The sequence below is a fragment of the Sphaerodactylus townsendi genome, linkage group LG06, assembly GCF_021028975.2.
Source record: "Sphaerodactylus townsendi isolate TG3544 linkage group LG06, MPM_Stown_v2.3, whole genome shotgun sequence".
In the NCBI taxonomy this organism is placed as follows: domain Eukaryota; kingdom Metazoa; phylum Chordata; class Lepidosauria; order Squamata; family Sphaerodactylidae; genus Sphaerodactylus; species Sphaerodactylus townsendi.
Window position 1 is genome coordinate 106,718,856 of NC_059430.1, and position 19,796 is coordinate 106,738,651.

Consider the following 19,796-nt stretch of genomic DNA (forward strand, 5'->3'; position numbering starts at 1 on the left):
GGGCGGGCTAGAGCCCCCCCAAGGGGTTTTTTTGTGCCTCAGAAACCTCTCCGTGATAACCTCTGTGTGTGCAGTAATTAGTCAATGAGCAACAGTTACAAATAAGTGCAGCCCTGTTTTTACCTATATCGATTTTTTAATCCAGCCACTTTGCTGCTTAATGGATGCTTGGTTTTCCCCACCAGTATTCTGAGGGATCAGTTCATCGCTGAGTTCTTACCTTCTGGTGCCGATTGGTGTATTAGGGAATAGTAGAGCTGCTATGGCAAGATATAGTATTAATCCAACACTATATGCTTCTAGCGACTTTTATTATTTTCTCAAATTTCTTTGTCCCCCAGGGGAAGAGCTAACTAAAATAGAAGATGAAGATGAACAGGGCTGGTGCAAGGGACGTCTGGATAGTGGACGAGTTGGTCTATATCCAGCAAACTACGTGGAACCAATACAGTGACGACTTACCTTTATAAGTACTGCAGAAATTGTTAATCTGCACAATATGTGTGGCTCAAAATGAGGGGGGACACAATATGTATGTATATTTTTTTTGTAATGCCAATTGAATGATGAACTGAGTTCTTGTCTGCAGAGAAATCATCTAACAAAGTCAAGCAAAATGGACTGGGGGAAATGTTGTGCCACTTATACACAGCACAAACAACCAGGACAGAGTGAAAAAAAAAACCGGCAAGGAAATGATCTCTTAGCCCTTGTTGCCAATTTCCTCCATCATGAGTTAATGCCTTCCAGCATTCTTTGTTGTGGCCTTATTTGACTATGGTTTAATCACTTATTTTAAATGAACTTCAGTTATTTGCAACTTGATTTTTTTAAAATTACAGTTCATTTTGTATCTGTTCATAGGGAAATCTGAAAGATGTAATTTTTAAAATGTAAAGGCCATGTGCCACCTTTTCATGCTTATTTACTGAATTATTACTACTTCAATTATGACTCAGATGTTTTGCAAAATACTCCTTCCATGCGTCTACACTGTGTCTTCCCATGCTATCTGGACCAGAGAATGTTGTCGGTGTTCAGTGTCTGTTACAGAGTATCGTAGCAGAATTGTCTCTAAATACTGCAATTTGAGTGTTTCTTGTTGATGCTTCCAATGTGTTTTAATAGCTGACATATTAATTTTCTGAATGATGACTTTGGGGGACATTTCTTTGAAAAAAAGTTAAGCCAGTTTCCACCAAATTTTTGCTGAGAAATTTTTCTTTGCCAGTTGTTAATTATTGTGTGATTTGGAAAGTTAAATATATATGATTATTTTTTCAAGCAAGAAACTGTAAAATAGATAAATGCTTTTATTAAGATGTTCTTTCAGTTGTGTATATGTATATATGATTTGATAGAAATGTAAAGAGCATGTCATAACTAACTAGGCTTTTATTGATTGTGGGTTAGTTTGATCTGCTAGTGTGAATTTTCACTAATGGGAGTTTGCTATAGACCTCAATGGACTATGCATTGCCTCCTTAGAGTAAACAGAGCAGTTTCAGTTGTAGGCTTATTGAAAGTTGCTCTGTTAGTGCATACTCCGCTGGCTGTAAGATAGACCAGTGGCTCATTTCAGTGCACAAAAGGAACAGCATTAGGAGGGGATCTCTTTGGGCATAATGGAAACCTAGTCTCTGCTGTGGATTATTGTAGCAGAACACTGTAAAATCTTCCTACTACTTGTTCGCAATGGCAAACCAGCTACAGAAGTATCAAATTGTATATCTTGGAATAGCTGAATTGCGAACCTGTAAAACAAATTGCTTTATAGAAAAGCTAAATATCAGGTAAGTAGAAATGCTATGTTAGGAAACTACACTGTAATTGAAGTAACATGTTAATGCTGTAAATGCTCCCTGGTTATTCCATTTGCTTGTGTAGACTGATATATTTATTACTCTCTAAAGTAAAATTATATATCCAGCTAAGAACTAGATCTTTCTGTTACAATATTCTGACAGAGTTGTTAATTTAGCAAAAGGCGATTCACCAGAACTGGTCAGGAATAAGAGTGTGGAATATTTTTCTGTGCAGTACAATATTTTAGAAATAATAAAATCTTTAAAATACTGAACATATTTGGTCAGCAAAAATATTTTTACAGTGCCTTGTTGTAAGTGTTGTGTTCCTGAGATGAGTAACTGGAGTGTTTCAATTAGATGTACAACAGCTGTTTGTCCCAGCAGTGCAAACCACGGGTGGCCTTGGCTATTTATATACCTTTACAAGAGGAATTGAATGCGGTCTTAAAATAGGTCAAATAATGCTTTGTAGCACTTTCTCATTATACAAGGCCTAATGTATTTGTTTATGCATTCAGGAGTGAACATCTTGAAGCAGCAGAAAGCAATCTTGAGATAGCTATGCTAATTGAATTTTTCTGTAACTTGCTCTGGTGGCTTCTTTGTTGGGTAGGAAGATGGCTTGATTTCTCTGTATAGCTTCATTGTACCCGATGGTTGAGACTGGACAGGGAAGGGAGAAATTTCCTCTGAACTAAGCAGATTCTTGTCCTACAGAGTAGCTTTGTTTTTTGAACCTGGTGGGATGAAAGCATATGAAAATCAAATGCTGATGTGGCTGCTGTTCCCTAGACACTTCAGGTGGAATATCTGGCTTCAGACATGCATATACATCCTTCCACTTATTAACAATGTTTATATTTTCAAGAATTGCAAAACTGCATTGGGCATGGGGAAATGGCTGTCTCATGACTGCTAAGCCTTTAGTGGATTTCCCCATACTGAATTATCTTGAGAAGCATCAACAACAAGGTCGTTTGAGTATCTCCAGTACAGTCCTCTGCTGGTTTGATGCACAAGTAGAATCACAGACTTGGAAGGAGCCATGTAGGCCATCTAGCCCAATCCCCTGCTCCATAATAGGCATTATGACTAACACAAATGTTTGACAAACTTAGCCTGGAATCTTGATTGTGTAAAAAAGCCAGTTGTACATGCAGAATTTTAGATTGCTTTCATGTTTGCCACTTCTTTCAAGGACAGTGTCTTCTTCTGTCTCTGACAATAGCACAAGAAAGCAGGCAGTCTAGAATGAGAACAATAGGGGCATGTGTATTCTCACAGTCATCTTAACACAAACAGAGTGGAAATAAAATCTTCAACTCAGAAACAATGGGTAATCAAAAAGCTGACAAAAAACCCTAAATGATGGGCAGAATAATGAGTTACATTCAAAAATTAGACAAAGCTTTAATATACTGTAAGTAATTTAAAAAGACCCTAAAACCAAACATGTTTCAGCCAACAGGCCTACCTCAGTGGTATAAATTGTAAAATACACATACCGTAAAGTACAGTCTTTCAAAATGTACAGTACAGTCATTCAAAATCACTACTTCAAGAACAGACTAATGAGGCTTGAACTTGCTGAGACTGAGTGGGAAAGATCTTGCGGTTGTAATAGGTAACTCAATGACAATAACACAGTCTGCTGAAGCAAGTGAAGAAGGCAAATTTTATGTTACAGATTATTAGGAGAGAGATGGAAAATAAATCAGCTGATATTATAACTACCCTGTATAGATCTATGGTGCAGCCTCACAGAGTACTGTGCACAGTTCCGGTCACCATATCTCAAAAATGACATTGCAGAGCTAGACAATAATCCTAAAGAGGGCAACAAGATGATCAGGCGGCTGGAGCACCTTCCTTATGACGAAAGGCTGAAAATAGATGACTAAGGGGGGCTATGACAGAGGTTTATGAAATTATGCAGAGGTTGGAGAGAGTTAACAACTAGAACTTTTCTCCCTCTCCCAACATACTAGAACTCAAGGGTACCTAATGAAGCTGGAATGACAGCCCCGCCCCACCAGCTAAATGGTAGTTCTTGGCATTCCACATCCAGAACACTTATACTACTTCCAATCTAGAAAACTGATTCTATTACTAGGGTCCGTTGTGGGGGTGGACAGTGGGGCTTCAATTCAGTCCCAGAACATTATTGCCAGGGATTGCTATCCCACTCAGAACTGTCACTGCTCAATGGGGGGCGAGCATCATTCCAGTGCCAGAATTCCATTCCAGTCCCCTAAGGGACTGTTATTCCTCTCGGGACCATCATTCGAGGCCCAAAATGCTTATATACTGTCAAGTCATTCTGGGTGGGGGCTGTCATTCCATGCATAGTCATTCCACCTGGCAGAGCTGGGGTGTCATTCTAGACCCAACAAATCTCTGCTATTTCGAGGGACTATCATTCTACTCTGAGGGCTGCCAGAACACTATGCCACTCCTAGGGGCTGTCCTTCCACTTTGGGGGTAGTCATTCCAGCTCCAGTACAGTCTATCTTGGATCAGAGATCGTCATTCAAACTGTTCTACATTCGCAATGCAACTCTGTATTTCTATGGGCCCACGAAGTCAACTGGCATTCCTGACTCCCATTATATTTAACTGCCATGCCAACATTACCCTTGATTCTCAGTGGACAATCGGTTCATTCGTTTTATCCATCTCCAAACCAAGGCACCCCTAGGCTTCAGTTCAAGGGTAGGTTTACATGGCTAGGTTTAACCCTGCTGCTCTCTTACCCACTTATACTTTGAAAGGGGTCTGGAAGACAAAGCCCATAGAACAAGTGTTAGATTCCTCAGGATAGGTTTCTAAGGCAGATCCAGTGCCCTAGATTAATCCAAGGAGTTTACCAAGTCCGGACCAATCCTCATAGGCGCTAATCAATCAGAACAATGGGGTAAAGTCTCCCGGCCATTTCTCCATCAAGGGTCCCCAAGAAGCCTGGCGAGCAGTTAACAATGTTCTAAACCCAGCCCTTGAGGAAAAAGCGCTCTCTAAACCCGCCTGGCTGCTCAAACCAAACCAGGGTTCTGGGTTCAAGTCAAACCCCTCAATCGGCACACGACACGCCCATAGGCGACGCTCCTTTTGCTCGGCAGAGAAGCAGCCACAACAACCGGGTACAGATTCACGAATCGAAGGCGCGGACGTGGCCCAGCGCTTCCGCACACGTGTCACTTCCTACGTGACGTCCGTCTGGGCGTGCCCAGGAGAACGGCAGCCGGTTTGCCGATGAGCCCCGCCCCGCCCAGACACGAGTCGCGTCGCCTGGGCAACGCAAAAGACCACGCGCGGGCGTGCCCCCGCCGCCAAACCGCTCGTGCGCATGCGTGCCACCATGTCCGCCCACCTGCGGGGCCCCGCCCCTGTGTCATCAGTGTGGAGTTGGGCTTCCCGTCAGCCGACAGGATCACAGGCGCGGCGCTAGCTGAGCGGCTAGCAGACGACGGAGGAGGGAGAGGAGAAAGAGGATGTGCGAGCCTAGCAAGCAGGACATCGGCGCCATTTTCAAGCGGCTTCGTGCCGTGCCGACCAACAAGGTGATTGGGGGGAGGGCGGGGGACCGATCCTCGCCAGGGACACGTCGCGCAGCTCGGGGGCGGGACTAGTGAGGGAGGCCGGGCTTCCAAATCCCGCCTTTCAGCCTCCCGCTGGCCACTCGAGTAGCGACGGGTCGGCTTCCTCAAGGGGGCGGGGCTTCGTGGGTGACCCCCTGTTTACCGAAGCCCTGCGCGGTCCTAAGCTTTGCCGTTTCCTCTCGGCATTTTCCCTCGGCTGCCAGCTGGGCAGAGCTGAGACTGGGGAAAGGCCAAGGCCTCAAAATCTAGGGGGCCTCCAGCCCAGGTGTATAATATTTTTGACACTGTCGTAGGGCTGTCAAGTGCATGCTCTTCACTCATACATTTTTATTAATCACCACAGTATTTAATAGTAACATCTTATGTCCTTTAGAGGAGAATTGGTGGGATTTTAAACACCCATTATTATCCTCGGCTTTACACATTTTTGTATAAAACATTCTTCCATCTTCATCTAGTTTTGAGGGTGGGGGTTGGGAGGGGCCTCACCAATGGAATAGGGCAGGGGTCTCCAACCTCCAGATATTCATGGATTATGATTCTCATTAGCCCCTTCCACCATGCACTACAATTCCCATCAGCTCTGCCAATTGGCCATGGTGGTAGGGCCTGATGGGAATCATAATCCATGAACATCCAGAGGTTAGAGCAGTGGTTCTCAATCTTCCTAATGCTGCGACCCTTTAATACAGTTCCTCATGTTGTGGTGACCCCCAACCCTAACATTTATCCATTTTACAGATGGAGAACACTGATGCAGAGAGTCTTAGGCGACCCCTGTGAAAGGGTCGTTGGACCCCCAAAGGGGTCCCAACCCACAGGTTGAGAACCTCTGGATTAGAGACCCCTGCCCTAGGCTATTCCACTTGTGAGAACTATAGGTTGGAGATCCCCGGCCTGGGGCCTCTCTTCCCCTAAAACCGGCACTGAGACCAATGCAGGAAAGACCAAGTGCGCTGACTGGCTGTGGCCTTTGCCCTCTCCTGTTTGGAATGCTGGTGAATGGGTGATTTAGGGAGGAATCCTAAGCAGGTCTTCTCAGTAGTAGGTCCTATTTTTGTCAATGGAACTTACTTGCATGAAAATGTTCTTATTAGGATTGTAGCGCTAGTATGCCATGCTGGGCCTTTCCAGCCCCTGATCTGTTCACAGCTGTTGGTGTTTTTATATTCAATGCTCTTTTGAAATAAAAAAATTCTTTGAAAAAAAGAGCTTGGGACAAAACAACCTGCCCTGACTTTTGCGTTGGGTGGGGCTGTTGTCTTTTTATATGTTTCAATTAAAGAGATGGCATTTTTAACAATAGTGTATTTTCATTCTTGGACCACATTAATGCTTTATATCAGAAATTGAACTCACATTGAAAAACAAAATGTGCAATTATTAACAGTTGTTCATGACTTCTCCCTTTAAAAACTGCTAAATCATAGAGTACTAACTCCTCAACCTGCTGGTGTTCGTTATGCAGTTTAAATTCATGCTGGAAAAAAATATCAGCTGACTTCAAAGAGAGGTGAAATTTGCACATAGCAATAACAGAACTCTGTTCAGAGTTCAAAGATACATTGCATTGTGGACAAGATGCATTAATAATTGATTTATTGGTGTCGCTTTATGTTCACATTGGTGACATCATAAATTTGATAAATGTTATGGAAGAAAATGAAAAACTCCCTTTTTAAAAAATGTGAGAAAAAGGGCAGTACATTTTAGCTGCCAGCAGTTTTTTTGTATCTTTACTGGCCCTATTAACAGCAAAATATTTCTGGGTCTGCAGACTTTGGAGAATGGAAATTCTTCCCTCACCCATTAATGCAGCCCACTGAAATGTTGTTTCAGGACAAAACTTGAACATCATAGGGACAAAGAGGAGATCTGCAACTAAATGGATAATCAGTGGATATCACTCCTTCTCCTTCCACAAATGGAAATACCATTCCATCTGGGGAAATGCATGGATAGATACATGCTAAATTGTTAACTTCAAGTGGAGAAATTCTTGTGCCAGATGTTCCTGTGTAGGAATTAGCCTACTGAATAAGTCTCAGTGTCATTGTACCTAATTGTAATTGTTTTTTCCTAGGCCTGCTTTGACTGTGGAGTAAAAAACCCAAGCTGGGCAAGCATAACATATGGTGTTTTCCTGTGCATTGATTGCTCAGGGACCCATAGATCTCTTGGTGTCCACCTGAGTTTTATTAGGTAAGACATCTACTTACTGGGTTTGTGGGGGAGGGTTAATTCAATCATATTTTATTAAAATCCTTTTATGATTCAAGACTCCTAAACTGAAACAGTTATTCATACTTGCCTTGGAGATGGAAAACTGAGAAGGGGGAGTTGAATTTAGTTTCCATATCAGTTTTGACTGCCTTTATTAATTAAATGAACTGCCCCAGCCGGCTTGTCATCTAGGCTACCATCTAATGTGGCTCGCCACCCCCCCCCCCCCGCTTTCCTCTTGGGAGAATTTTAATGAAAAATGGGGTTGGTCGGACGCCTCCCTATTATTATTACTATCAGTATTATGTTACCGCTGTTTAAAGATTTTAATAATTTATTTATTATGTTTTAAGTTGTTGTACACCGCCCAGAGCCCCTAGGGAATGGGGCGGTATAAAAGTTTAAACAATAAAATAAATAAATAAATAAAAATATTAGGTTTATATATTGTTCTGTGGAGGATATAATTATAAATTGTGCAACCATTCTATATAGTCTGAGAAAATATTTGAACAGTATTATTCTGTTTTGTAACTTCAGATAGTCTAATAACTGTCGAAAGAGGCTTGTTCTGTTTACAGGAGCTAGTATGACGCAGCCTTTTACACACTATTAATGTTTATTTTATTTATTTAGATTTAATAGGTTGCCACTCCCCTTCCAGGCCTTGGGCAGCATACAGCATTTATATATACGCTTAATAATAAAACATTTAAACATCCATTAAAACATATAAATAATAATAATAGTCATAAAGCGACTTTTCCTTCTTGGGCATATTTGCCATCTGGGTACGGTGTCTGGTTGGTGTTGAAACATGTACAACGTGTGTTTCTCCTTTGGGTTCAAGCAGAATGCAGTTAAAACCGCTGTGATAGCCCAAGGGATTCCACAGATACAGGCGTTTTTTTTCTGTGGCAGCCATTGTAATATCGGAACTTTTTTCTACAGTGGAGGCACACTACTTTCACTTCCTTCAAACAACACAGAACCACATTTTAATCTTTTGATGGGACAGAGTATAGCCATGGTGCCTAAAGAGACATATGAATATCTTTGCCAGGAGGCGACATCAGGGGAAAGGCTCAGCCTCTATAACTTGATGTTGGATATCCAGAAGAATTGGTTGGCCACTGTGTGGGATGGAATGCTGGTCTGATCCAGCAGGGTTCTTCTGATGCTCTTGTACTGCTTTTTGGACCAGTAAATAAAGAGTTAAACTGAACTCCCCCCCCCCCCCATTTTCTGCCTTCTGCTGCTATTTATTTATATGTAAAATATTTGTAAGCTGCCTTTCTGCCCGGTTAGGGCCTTCAAGGCAGTAAGCAAGTATGAGAGATTAAACAGCAATTTCAAAAAACAGTACATTCATATTAAACCAGCAATTAAAACAAATGACCTGTACAACACAGATCAAAGGCTGTGGAATTGCAGGTTTTATAGTTCTGCCTGCTGCCTTTGCCGGTAGATTTGTTGGAGACTCCCAAGCTCTTTTTCTACTTTCCTGCTCCCTGGTTAGAAGTGAACATGTGTGTGCCACACTGCAGGTGTTGCCAGCATGGTGTAGTGATTAAAAGCAGGTAGGCTGGGTTTGATTTCCCTCTCCTCCACATGAGTGGTGGACCCTTATTTGATGAACTGGATTTGTTTCCCCACTCCTACACACAAAGTCTGCTGGGTGACCTTGGGCTAGTCACAGTTCTCTCAGAACTCTCTCAGCCCCACCTACCTCACAAGGTATCTGTTGCGGAGAGAGGAAGGGAAAAGGAGTTTGTAAGCCGCTTTGAGACTCCTTATGGTTGAGAAAAGTGGGATATAACTCCAAACTTTTTCTTCTCTTCTTCTAGTTTAGGGTGGAATCTCTGTTTTTCCTAGAAGTTCTGGCCATGTGTGTAGTGCATGGAAAGATGCTATGCAAGTTATTTGTGTGCTTTGTTCACGTTAAACTCCATCTTCAGAGCTAGTTGTCCAAGGGCAAAAAGATCTCTGCACTTAGCCTTCATAGGGGTGCCCTGTTACAACATGGCGCTGTGCTAAATGTGTCTCAGTCTGCAGTGCCCAAGACCTGTCAAAGCAGAGGGAGGAGGAAAACAGGGGCTGTTGCAGAGAGGCTATTTGGATGGCTTTCTTGGTTACTGATTTTGAAATTCAGATCTCAGCCTAATGGCTGCACAGTTTAAATTGCTTCCAAGAAACCTGATGCCTGAGGAGACCCTCTGATTAACCCTGGTCTGTAAATAGAATATTAGAGGTTGCAAGTTAAAGGATACATTTTCTCAAAGCCTTGGAATTTTAATTTAAAAGATCTGATGTTTTCTAATTCTGAACATATACATCTGTGTGCACATTGAAGACAGCGTTTCAAGTAGAGTTTTGCAGAATCACTCTTTAAAACCTCCCTATTTTGTTGTTGCAGGTCTACAGAATTGGATTCTAACTGGTCTTGGTTTCAGCTAAGGTGTATGCAAGTTGGAGGAAATGCTAGTGCTGTAAGTTTTGCAGTGTCCCTTTTTCTGAGAATATGAGATTTCTTTTAAGAAAAAACTATCAGAGTAAGAAATGTATGTGTCAAAAAAGGATGACTAGCACCCACAGAAATCTCAGAAATCTTCACTCTTCATTGGCTGGGAACAGGGCTTACATGTCCTTGTCTCCCATGACTAATAGACCTAGTATAAATTTGGCAAAATAACAAAAAACTGATGAATAAATTGTGTCCAACAAAAATTTAACATTGGCCTAATTTGTGTAATATGGGCAGTTCATCGTGAGATCATATCTCGCCCATGCTGCGCTTCCTGCGCTGTGAAAATGAAGAAAACTTGTACCAACAGGCTACAACGAAGACTTCAAAAAATTAGTTCTCCCACTGGAGTAGCAATTTACTTTTAAGTAACCAAAATAAATTTATAATTTTACAAACAGTAACCAAATGTTTTGGAAAAATTGGAAAATGTTTTGGAAAAATTGTTTTCATTCTCCCATTGGAGTAATATATATAAACATAAGTTAGAACGGCACGGCAATGTAATCTCAATGTAAATATAACAGCTACCAGATTCTAGATAATTAACCAACTGGCCTCATTAAACTTCACGGCTGTTAAAGGCAGGTCAGGGTTTTTCAAAATACAATAATGGCTACAATCAGGGAGGACAATGCTCTGCAATTGGTTTGTTCTTATGCCTCTTGAAATGTCCTGCACTGGCTTCCGCTGGAATTCCGAATCATCTTCAAGGTGTTGGTTTTAACCTTTAAGGCAATCCGCAGCCTGGGGCCTTCATATCTTAGGGACCGTCTATCCCCATATGTCCCTATTTGACCTCTGCATTTGGCAGAGGCCAATTTGCTGGTTGTCCCAGGCCCCTTCATGATACGGCTGGCCTCTACCTGGGCCAGGGCCTTTAGTGCCCTGGCCCCAACCTGGTAAAACACCTGTCATCCGGACCCTGCATGACCTAGAACAGTTCCGCAGGGCCTGCAAGATGGAGTTGTTCGGCCGGGCTTTTGGGGAGGTCGGCCGAAGGTGCGCCCCATATTCCACCTTGGGGGCTTGTCCATATTATGCCAACCGCCCAATGAGTCCATTGTTTATGTCATCTTCTGATTTTAAGATGTAGGTTGGAGCTGGTTGTTAATTGCGTTTAACTGGTATTTTAAAATGTTGTTTTATGGATCATGATTTAATGTGATTGTTCTATTGGTTGTACACCTCCCAGAGCGGTATATTAAATCTGATATATAAATAAATAAATAAAATTGCATAACTTACAAATGGAAATGGCTAGGACAATAACGGCAAAAAGCCAACAGTGTCATAAACTAATGGAAGAAAATCTACGCACTATAGCGACCATGTAAATGCTAAGGGTTTATTTTCTGTTCAAAGTTAGGGAGGGCATCTTGTCCGTTGTGGCTTAAGAGGGGAAATTTTGAAAGGCTAGTCTATCTTTTGCAATTTTGAGGTGCTTTGGCCTGTATTTCCTTTTTTGGCTCTATGTTCCTATTCTTACCTGTTCATGATTTTTAGCGCCACCTTCATTGGCACTAAAACCTTCCTTTTAGGTTTCAATCTATTACAAGTTTGAAATGAATAAAAGTGTCCCCAGGTGAGGAAACTGCTGAACTGAGGAGCAGGATAACCACCAAACACAGGAAGTTGATAATTAAAAGGAGTAAAAGGAACTTTTAGAGCAAGTGTCCAATGAACCTTTTATTCTCTCTTGAACTACACCAGGAGATTTCTTCTGTTCTATTCTCAAACATGGGCACCCCAATCCAGAGGCGGGGGGGAGGGGGCAATCCCTCTCTGGAACTGGTGCGCCCTGGCGCAAGGGGCAAATGCACCAGCAGAGGGGCAACTTATCCAGGCAGGTGGATGCTGCGCAGCTGCATGGCATCTCATTCAGAAGCCCTAGCTATTGCCCAGGCCTGCTGGGGCAAAACACTGCACTGGCATGACTGGGGACAGGCTGGGGTACATGGCCAACCTTCATCAGCCTCTATTGCCCAGCTGAGCCCTGTGCACCGGCAGATTAGTCGGCGGAGCTATGTCACGATTTTCGTGGCGCAGTTCTATTCTTGCCTATAGGACTTTTAAAAAAGAAACTTTTATTTTTTGAGCTTCCTGTGCCACGGGATGCACTTTGGAGGGGGTGGGGTGCTTCCGCACCACCACCACCCACCGGCATCTCTGGATTTGGCTGTTAGTTACTGAAGACCTTTCTGACACAGCATGACACTGGCAGAGGGACTTAATTGGTTCAGGTGGGGAAGCAGAGAATCATCTTTGAGGATAGCTTTAACTTACTGTCATTTGAGTGGAAAACAGCCAGATTTTTTTTAAAAAAACCTATTACATTTTCTTCCCTTTTTTGTAGTCTGCGTTTTTCCATCAGCATGGCTGCACAACAAACGACGCCAATGCCAAGTACAGCAGTCGGGCTGCTCAACTTTACAGGGAAAAGATTAAATCTCTTGCAACGCAAGCAACGCGGAAACATGGTACAGATGTAAGTGATGAGTCATTGATTGTGTTTTCGTGTGGCTAGAAGTTTGCTAATAAGTAAAAAAAGCACAGCTTTACTAAAAAAACAGTAAAAGCACAATCGAACACTGAACAGCATTTGATAATATTAAAACTCACTCAGCCAAATGAAAAAGTTCACAAAGGCAATGTAGAGACACTGTCTTCTGGTAAAGTGTCCCAGAGAGTAGTGACTTCTTGTGACTGGACCTTGCAATTGTTCATTGGTTAAATGAGAATGCTCCACACGTACTTACATGGAGAGATGTGGCTCTACAAATACGTGGGTCCCTGGTCAGGAAACTTGGTGTTGAGAAGATAAGTTAAATATGGTAGTTGAATTCTTCTCCCATCAAATTTGTTGGGGCAATGGTCTACGTTAAAATATGTGAACTGAAGTATGTTTTAAGGGCCAGCATTAAATTTTGAGTCAGTCGGTGCTTATAGTTGTATTAAGAACATGTTTAATTCACCAGGAACTTAGCAACTTTGGGCCTTCCCGTGATTTCTTTATGTGTACTTTGTAGGCAAAGAAAGTCGATACGAGTATTGGGGGTGGAACATGTTTCCATTCATATCGATGGTGAATTATCATGTCTCATGTCCTAAGCATAAGGAGCAGCAGCATTCTGAGGAGCACAGTGGGTTGCATAGGGAAGGGAATGCAGGGGGAAATCTGATTTATCTATCCCAGTTTGATTATACCTAAAACAGTAATACAGTAATGGGGGAGCATCATGAACTGACATGTTGTGTTGTTTTAGTTGTGGCTAAACAGCTGTGGAGCTCCTCTATCACCTCAAGAAAAAGAAGATGACTTCTTTGCCTCACATGCCGCTTCTGAGGTATGGAATAAATGCAGTGTATTCATTATGTATAGAGATGTGAAGGCCTAGGAAAACAGGATTTAGAAAGGTTTTTTTTCCCCTTGAAGATGTTTCTCCAAAAACTGAAAAAAGCTCGTATGAAATATTTTCTCTTTAGAATAAGTGAATGGTTCTTGAAGGGAGGCTTTTCACACTCTAAATGCATAGCATGAAAAAAATCTGAAGACTTCCCTATTTTTTCCCTACTCCAAGAGTATGTTATGTTTTGTTTTTCTTAGAATGAGTGAAATGAAAATCAAGATTTTCCTCAAAATGTGTGGTATGAAAATTTTTACGCAAGGCAGTCTAAGTGTTAGATCAGTGGTTCTCAACCTTCCTAATGCCGCAACCCTTTAATACAGTTCCTCATGTTGTGGTGACCGCCAACCCTAACATTTATCCATTTTACAGATGGAGAACACTGATGCAGAGAGTCTTAGGCGAGCCCTGTGAAAGGGTCGTTCGAGGTTGAGAACCACTGTGTTAGATAATAATTTCTATGTATATTAGAGATACATCTAGCATCTTCTTTGAAGAGTTCAGTGTTTTCAGTGTTAACCAAGTATCTCTTAATGTCCAAATATATACATGATTTTTCCTTTTTTTGTAGGCTATTAGTACTCAGTGGATATCATCCCAACCAGAGACAATGAATCTAAATCAATGTTCTTCAGAAATCAAACAAGGTATATTATTGCTAACTTTTTTATAATGCCAGAAGAATGGTCAATTGATTTTTCAAGGGCACCCAGTTCATCCAAAGTTAAGGTATTTAGGTCCTATTTATTTCATGCCCTTAATTTCTGCTGTTGCCTAACATTATAAAAAGAGAGGCTAACTGTTGATATCTGCATTTCACAGCTGACGATTTAACAAGCCTGCTCACAAAAGGAGGACTGCTTTATAGTATATGTATACAAACTATCCTAGTTATTGGTACTGTGTTTAAACTTGAAATGCACCTTGTAAAAATTACAGTGTTAAACTTGAGATCGATTACACTAAATCATATACAGTTATAAAAATTTGAATTTCTTTCAATTCCAGCTCCTTAATGTTGTAGTTGATTTTTTAATGTGGGGTATGAGAGGAAGCTGGTTTGAAATGTCTACTAAGCAGTAGTCTAGAGTCAGGTGGGGTTAGTGACAGAGCAGCTTAGGTTAGTGACAGAGCAGCTGCTAGTCATGCAGAAGGCTTCCATTTCAATCCTGGGCCTCTTTAGTGAGACAAGAGGACAAGAACCTGCCTGGGCAAGACTGCTGCCACCATTAACTAGCAAATAGCCAGCCTCGCCCTTCCTAAAGCAATTAGGAAAAGACAAAGCGTTCAGCCTAGGAAAGCCAGTTCCCATCACAACCAGAGCACACCTGTCTCCATGAAACAAAGGCTATATTGTCAGTTGGTGCTCAGTGTTTTTGGACTAAACCTCTGATCTTGCTTTGCTGCACCAGTGTATTCTGAGTTGCCCTGGTTCAGTTACACTGCCTGCCAGCTACCTGGTTCAGATAGCTGGATACCCCAGAGAGTCAGTGCCAATCGGAGTGGACAGTGCGGACCTTGGCTGATTCTGCACAGGCAGCTGAGATGGGTTACATGAACTCGTGTTGCCTGTGCCACCGTTTGCACGGAACGTGCAAGGGTCAGCCGGGATTGCTGGGATCCTGGTGGCAGGAGGCAGCACAGTTCACATAGGAAACGCAGTGTTTCCATGCGAACCGCACAGCCAAGAATCCCCCTCCTTGAGAATCCACCTCGAGAATCCTCCCACCTGCCAGCACAACATGGCGGCTGCCACCTGGGGAATCCATCATAATGGTGAACGGAAGGGGGCGGGCATAGAACGCTTCTTGCTTGCCGTGGTTTGCACAGGCAAGTAGGAAGCATTTGAAACTTCAACTAAAGGGGAAAAGTCGCTAATTTAGTCGCTAAACCCGGGTCCAGGCAAATATAACAGATCAGAAGCATATGGGAGGTATGAGTTCTGGGGACTTCTCCCCAATACACTTTTTAAAAAGTCCTGAACCTGTTATATTTGTCCTGTGCAGAATCACCCGCAGTTGGTCTGATTCAACATAAGCTGACCTCATGTCAGGAGGCTATTCTAAATCTTTTTCGTGGGCTTGGAGGCTGAGAAAATTTTCTCTGTAGCAAAAAGTTCTCCATAATCATTCTAAAAAGTATTATTTGTTCTCAATTTTCTTTTATTTCCAGAAGAACATGAACATGGACCAAGCGTTGATTGTCTTAGCATGTCTCCGCAAGCTTCATTAGGTAATCAGTCTACAGCAAAAATAGAAATTCTGCTTGTTTCTTTGACAAAACAATGGCTTAGAAGAGAGAGAGAGTGCAAACTATGCTTTGGTTTAGCTGGATTTTCAGTTCAGTCCTGAATTGGCATCTCAGTCCACAGAGTAGCCAGCATTTCTGGAGGCATAACTTAAATAAAAATGGGTAGATCTTTATGCTATTGATATTGTTCCGTCATGGCTATAAATTGCTACGTGTGAGCAAAGTCGATTTTCCCAGGCATAGATGACTTTGTAATCGGGCATGTTTTTAGGATTTCCTGGTTCCTTCCACGGTTTCTGGTCTCAGTTAAACTATATGGTCTTTTGAGCATTGGGAGACTGTGCCAACCCCAGACATAGTAGAGGTCTAGTTCTTGGATGGTCTTCGAGTAGCAGTGCAAACTTGCTTACATACAGTCATCAAACTGTGATTGTTGGACTTCATTCCTGACATTTATTTCACGATGACTTTTTTCGTCTGGTGCAATTCTCCTGGAGCTCTACCAGTTCGCAATGCAAACAAAGGGATTTTGTTTCTGAGTGCTCTTCCACAGCAAAGCACTCTGCACAGAAAACCAGCATACCTGACACATTGGTAGCAGTTTTCTGTCGCTGTGGATTTTGTGACATACCGCATTCCTGTCCTGCACTCTGAAGTTGTACATTCCTCTGCAGACAGTATCACTTGTATTTTCCCCCAATTGTGCAGTTACCTAATAGAAATACAGTTTTTTGTGAAACGTTTACTGGTTTAGTTAGTGATGTATGCTTGTTTTTATGTCTTATTTTAGCCAACTTGGAGAACATAAATACTTCAAGCATCACACCTATCAAAGGTGATTGTGGACATTTTAGATACCGTGATTGGCTGCTTCGGTTTCCACATTTAGTACATCCGTGGAATAGAGGATTACAGCAATTCTCATAATTTGCACTATTGTCTTACGCAAATGCATCTTTTACTGTCAGAATTAAAATTCTTAAGTAGTTTTTGTCAAACTTTATGACGGCAACCTCCTTCCTTCCTTTTATTTATAGCCTGCTTTTCTTGCTGAGGCTCAAGGTTGAGAACAAAATTAGCATGTCGATCTTTTTCTTGATATGCTGAGATACAGCCAAGAAATGGATTTCTGTTCTTACCGTTTGAAGGTGGTGTAGGCGAAATTGGATTTGGTCTTCTCACCCGAGCAAATGATCAGAGCTGATAGCGCCAACCTACATTTGGCAGTGTAGGGCACTAAGTTCTTAAATTTAATAGTAATAAAAAGACACCACTGATAATAAACATTCAAAATAATCTAGATGCATGTCCTTAAAACTAACAGTGTTGACCTAAGTGTCATATAACCCATTTAATCATGAACAAAATATATCTGTCCCATAAAATCGATCAATAAAGAAAGAAAAATAAAGATACATACACAATGAAGGGGAAAAAGCCCTAAATATGTTCTGTGACTTGTTTCTTTATTTCTATTGATAAAATAATGAGATCATTGTACTTCACTTAAGCAAAATATATCCAGATCTATATAAAGGGAAACCATCTTTGGATAAACGTTTTGAGGGTCTAGCATTCTCTCTTTACAGGATGTCAATGTTCAATCAGCTGTAACACCCTTTTACTGTAGTCTCTCTTCCCCTGGGCTCACCTGCCTTTTTCACAGATGTACTAATGTCATTCCAGCAGCGATAATTATATTCTTTATTAAATGAATATGTTCCCATTTAGCTATTTTTCAAAATAGATAGATCACAGGAGACAGCCCAATCAGTCACCTGGGGGCACCATAACTCTGAGAGCTCTGGTTCTGCACTCCTGGCTCCAAAGGCCGTTGGAAGCAGATTAGTGTCAGCACCACCCCTGGGAATGCTGACAAAACGCTCCCAGCTGTGCTGGACGCCAGTGCAACTCTGAGGACCAGCCTCCCTTCTGGGATGGGTGCTGCCAATGTCCATCCCCCCCCTCCTAGTTTGTCTACCCCACTGGTGTATTTGCCAAATGGACTCCACAAACCCATTCATTCCCCCTCCCCTTTTGGATTGAACTGATAGTTTTTCAGGTATTATGTACTAGAACCCAAAACCTTGGTGTTATTGTGCAACTTTACCGACCATACTTCAGAGATTTTTTATGTCTCTGTGAGTCCTGCTCACTGATCAGTGAAGAGTTCATCAGGACATTCTGTCGCTTAGTCTTTTATTGGTTAGGATTTTATTTACTGTCTTCCCAATGGGGATCCAAAACAGCTTACTTCATTTTCCTCTCCCCCAATTTATACTCACAACAACCATGTGAGATAGGCAAGACTGAGAGAGGATGAATGACCCAAAGAAAGCTTCCATGGCAAAGTGGGGATTCAAAGCTGGGTCTCCAAAATCCTAACTTGGCACTACATTTAACCACTATGTCCCACAGGCTTGGATTATTTGTACTTGAAAAATTATACATATAATCTGGTTATACAATTTTAAGGGCATCTGGATTTCAAGTATCTCACAGCCATTATCTTTTAAAACAAGCAGCAAGAGAAGAAGAAACATACATGATAATCAGATTTTTTGGGGTTTTACTGACACTTCCTGTTCAAGGTGTCAGAACTAAAGTGCATGCATTACCATGGAATGTTTTTAATTAGTAGTGTCAGAATCCCAACATGCTTATTCAAATTAGCAGTCTTAACAGCCTCCAAGTTTTTGTGTGCACAGTAGCAGATACATTATAATGAGCAGCTGCTGAGTTTGATTCCCCACTCCTCCAAGTGTAGTGCACTTGTAATCTAACAGTCCTTTTAATTAATAGTATCTCAATTTCAAAAGTGCATGTAGAGAGCTTGGCAACTTAGAGACTCTAAGTTCCAATGCAAAACCAGCAAAGCCATCACAATCAGAAGGTTCAAAGCACACAAACAAGAAAAAGCAGTTGTCATAGTTACCAGCATCTGGGATTCAGTGTATGTGGGAAGAATTTTTTGTTTAAGAAATCCAAAGAATGTCAGGCAGCTAATTAATAAATGTAGACACTAAGTTGCTGATTCATCATATTGAACATGGCTAGAAAGTCAGCGTACAGTACATAACGTTTCAGGGCATTTTGAAGCACTCAATCTTCTGCCTACAAAGTAAATGGTCTGCAGTTGGTTCTTGGTTAAGGGCCATGTTGATGGCTTTACCTGGCTGCTAGCAGAACTGTACCAGACTGAGATGTACTGTACCAGACTGACTGTACCAGAAGAGATTCCCCAATGAGACAGCCATGTACCTTAAGAGGTTCTTGGCTGCTGCAGGAGCAACTATCTCAGCATCCAGCCTTCAGTGTTTTGTGCAGAATTTCTGCCCCTGCTCCCCTCCAGCACTTTTCAGTATGGGGATTCATATCCATAAGGGTAATGCATATGCACGCTGGAATAAATCAGTTAAACACTGATGCTGTAAAATCTCTTGGGAATTAGAACATTTAAAAGGTTTGTAGCTTTTAAAAATTCCTGAATCATTGCTATGATTTGTCCTTACAAGTGTTGGAGAAGACTTCCGATTAAAATGATACAGGCTTAGAATGCAAGTTTTGTTTCCAAGTTTGGGCCTAACGATTTTTTCTAATTTAACATATGGAAAATCCAGCAAATCTGCTACCTCCTCAGCGGGGACCGTTCTTCAGCATTGTGTCGCAATTGCTTTCCTACTTATTGTAAATTGGATAGGTTGTGGAAATTCTGTTTGGACTGTCGGCTGAGCTAAATGCTACTTCATGTGCCTGACATTCCTAATGAGATCGTTGTACTTCACTTAAGCAAATTGAAGGGTGAACATTTTAATATTTCAATTACGGTTTTGCCGATACTGCAGTTGTTATAATATTTGTCACAGTATGATCTGTACTATAATAGAATATGCATTCGTCTTTACAGAGATTGGCTCCATGATAAAGAAGAAACCAAATCAAATGAAAAAGGGGGTAGGTGCTTAGACTTGATCTGATGTGTTTGTTT

General features: G+C 41.7%; 2 protein-coding genes across 8 annotated transcripts in view; both read left to right on the plus strand.

Annotated features, from left to right (window-relative positions):
- Positions 1-2,080, plus strand: part of PACSIN2 (protein kinase C and casein kinase substrate in neurons 2) — a 52,183-nt gene extending 50,103 nt beyond the window's left edge. For all 4 annotated transcript variants that reach the window (XM_048499435.1, XM_048499437.1, XM_048499436.1 and 1 more), the window contains one exon: positions 342-2,080. In XM_048499435.1, coding sequence (XP_048355392.1) covers positions 342-454 — 113 coding nt within the window. In that variant the 3' untranslated portion in view covers positions 455-2,080. The remainder of the gene's footprint in view (positions 1-341) is intronic.
- Positions 2,081-5,156: 3,076 nt separating this feature from the next.
- The window catches only part of ARFGAP3 (ADP ribosylation factor GTPase activating protein 3), a 37,005-nt gene continuing 22,365 nt past the window's right edge, over positions 5,157-19,796 (plus strand). Inside the window, exons 1-9 of one of the 4 annotated variants that reach the window (XM_048499431.1) lie at positions 5,157-5,365; positions 7,488-7,606; positions 10,044-10,116; positions 12,508-12,639; positions 13,418-13,498; positions 14,130-14,205; positions 15,731-15,790; positions 16,599-16,643; positions 19,716-19,762. In XM_048499431.1, coding sequence (XP_048355388.1) covers positions 5,297-5,365; positions 7,488-7,606; positions 10,044-10,116; positions 12,508-12,639; positions 13,418-13,498; positions 14,130-14,205; positions 15,731-15,790; positions 16,599-16,643; positions 19,716-19,762 — 702 coding nt within the window. In that variant the 5' untranslated portion in view covers positions 5,157-5,296. The remainder of the gene's footprint in view (positions 5,366-7,487; positions 7,607-10,043; positions 10,117-12,507; positions 12,640-13,417; positions 13,499-14,129; positions 14,206-15,730; positions 15,791-16,598; positions 16,644-19,715; positions 19,763-19,796) is intronic. The other 3 variants (XM_048499432.1, XM_048499434.1, XM_048499433.1) reach the window with 3 other exon arrangements.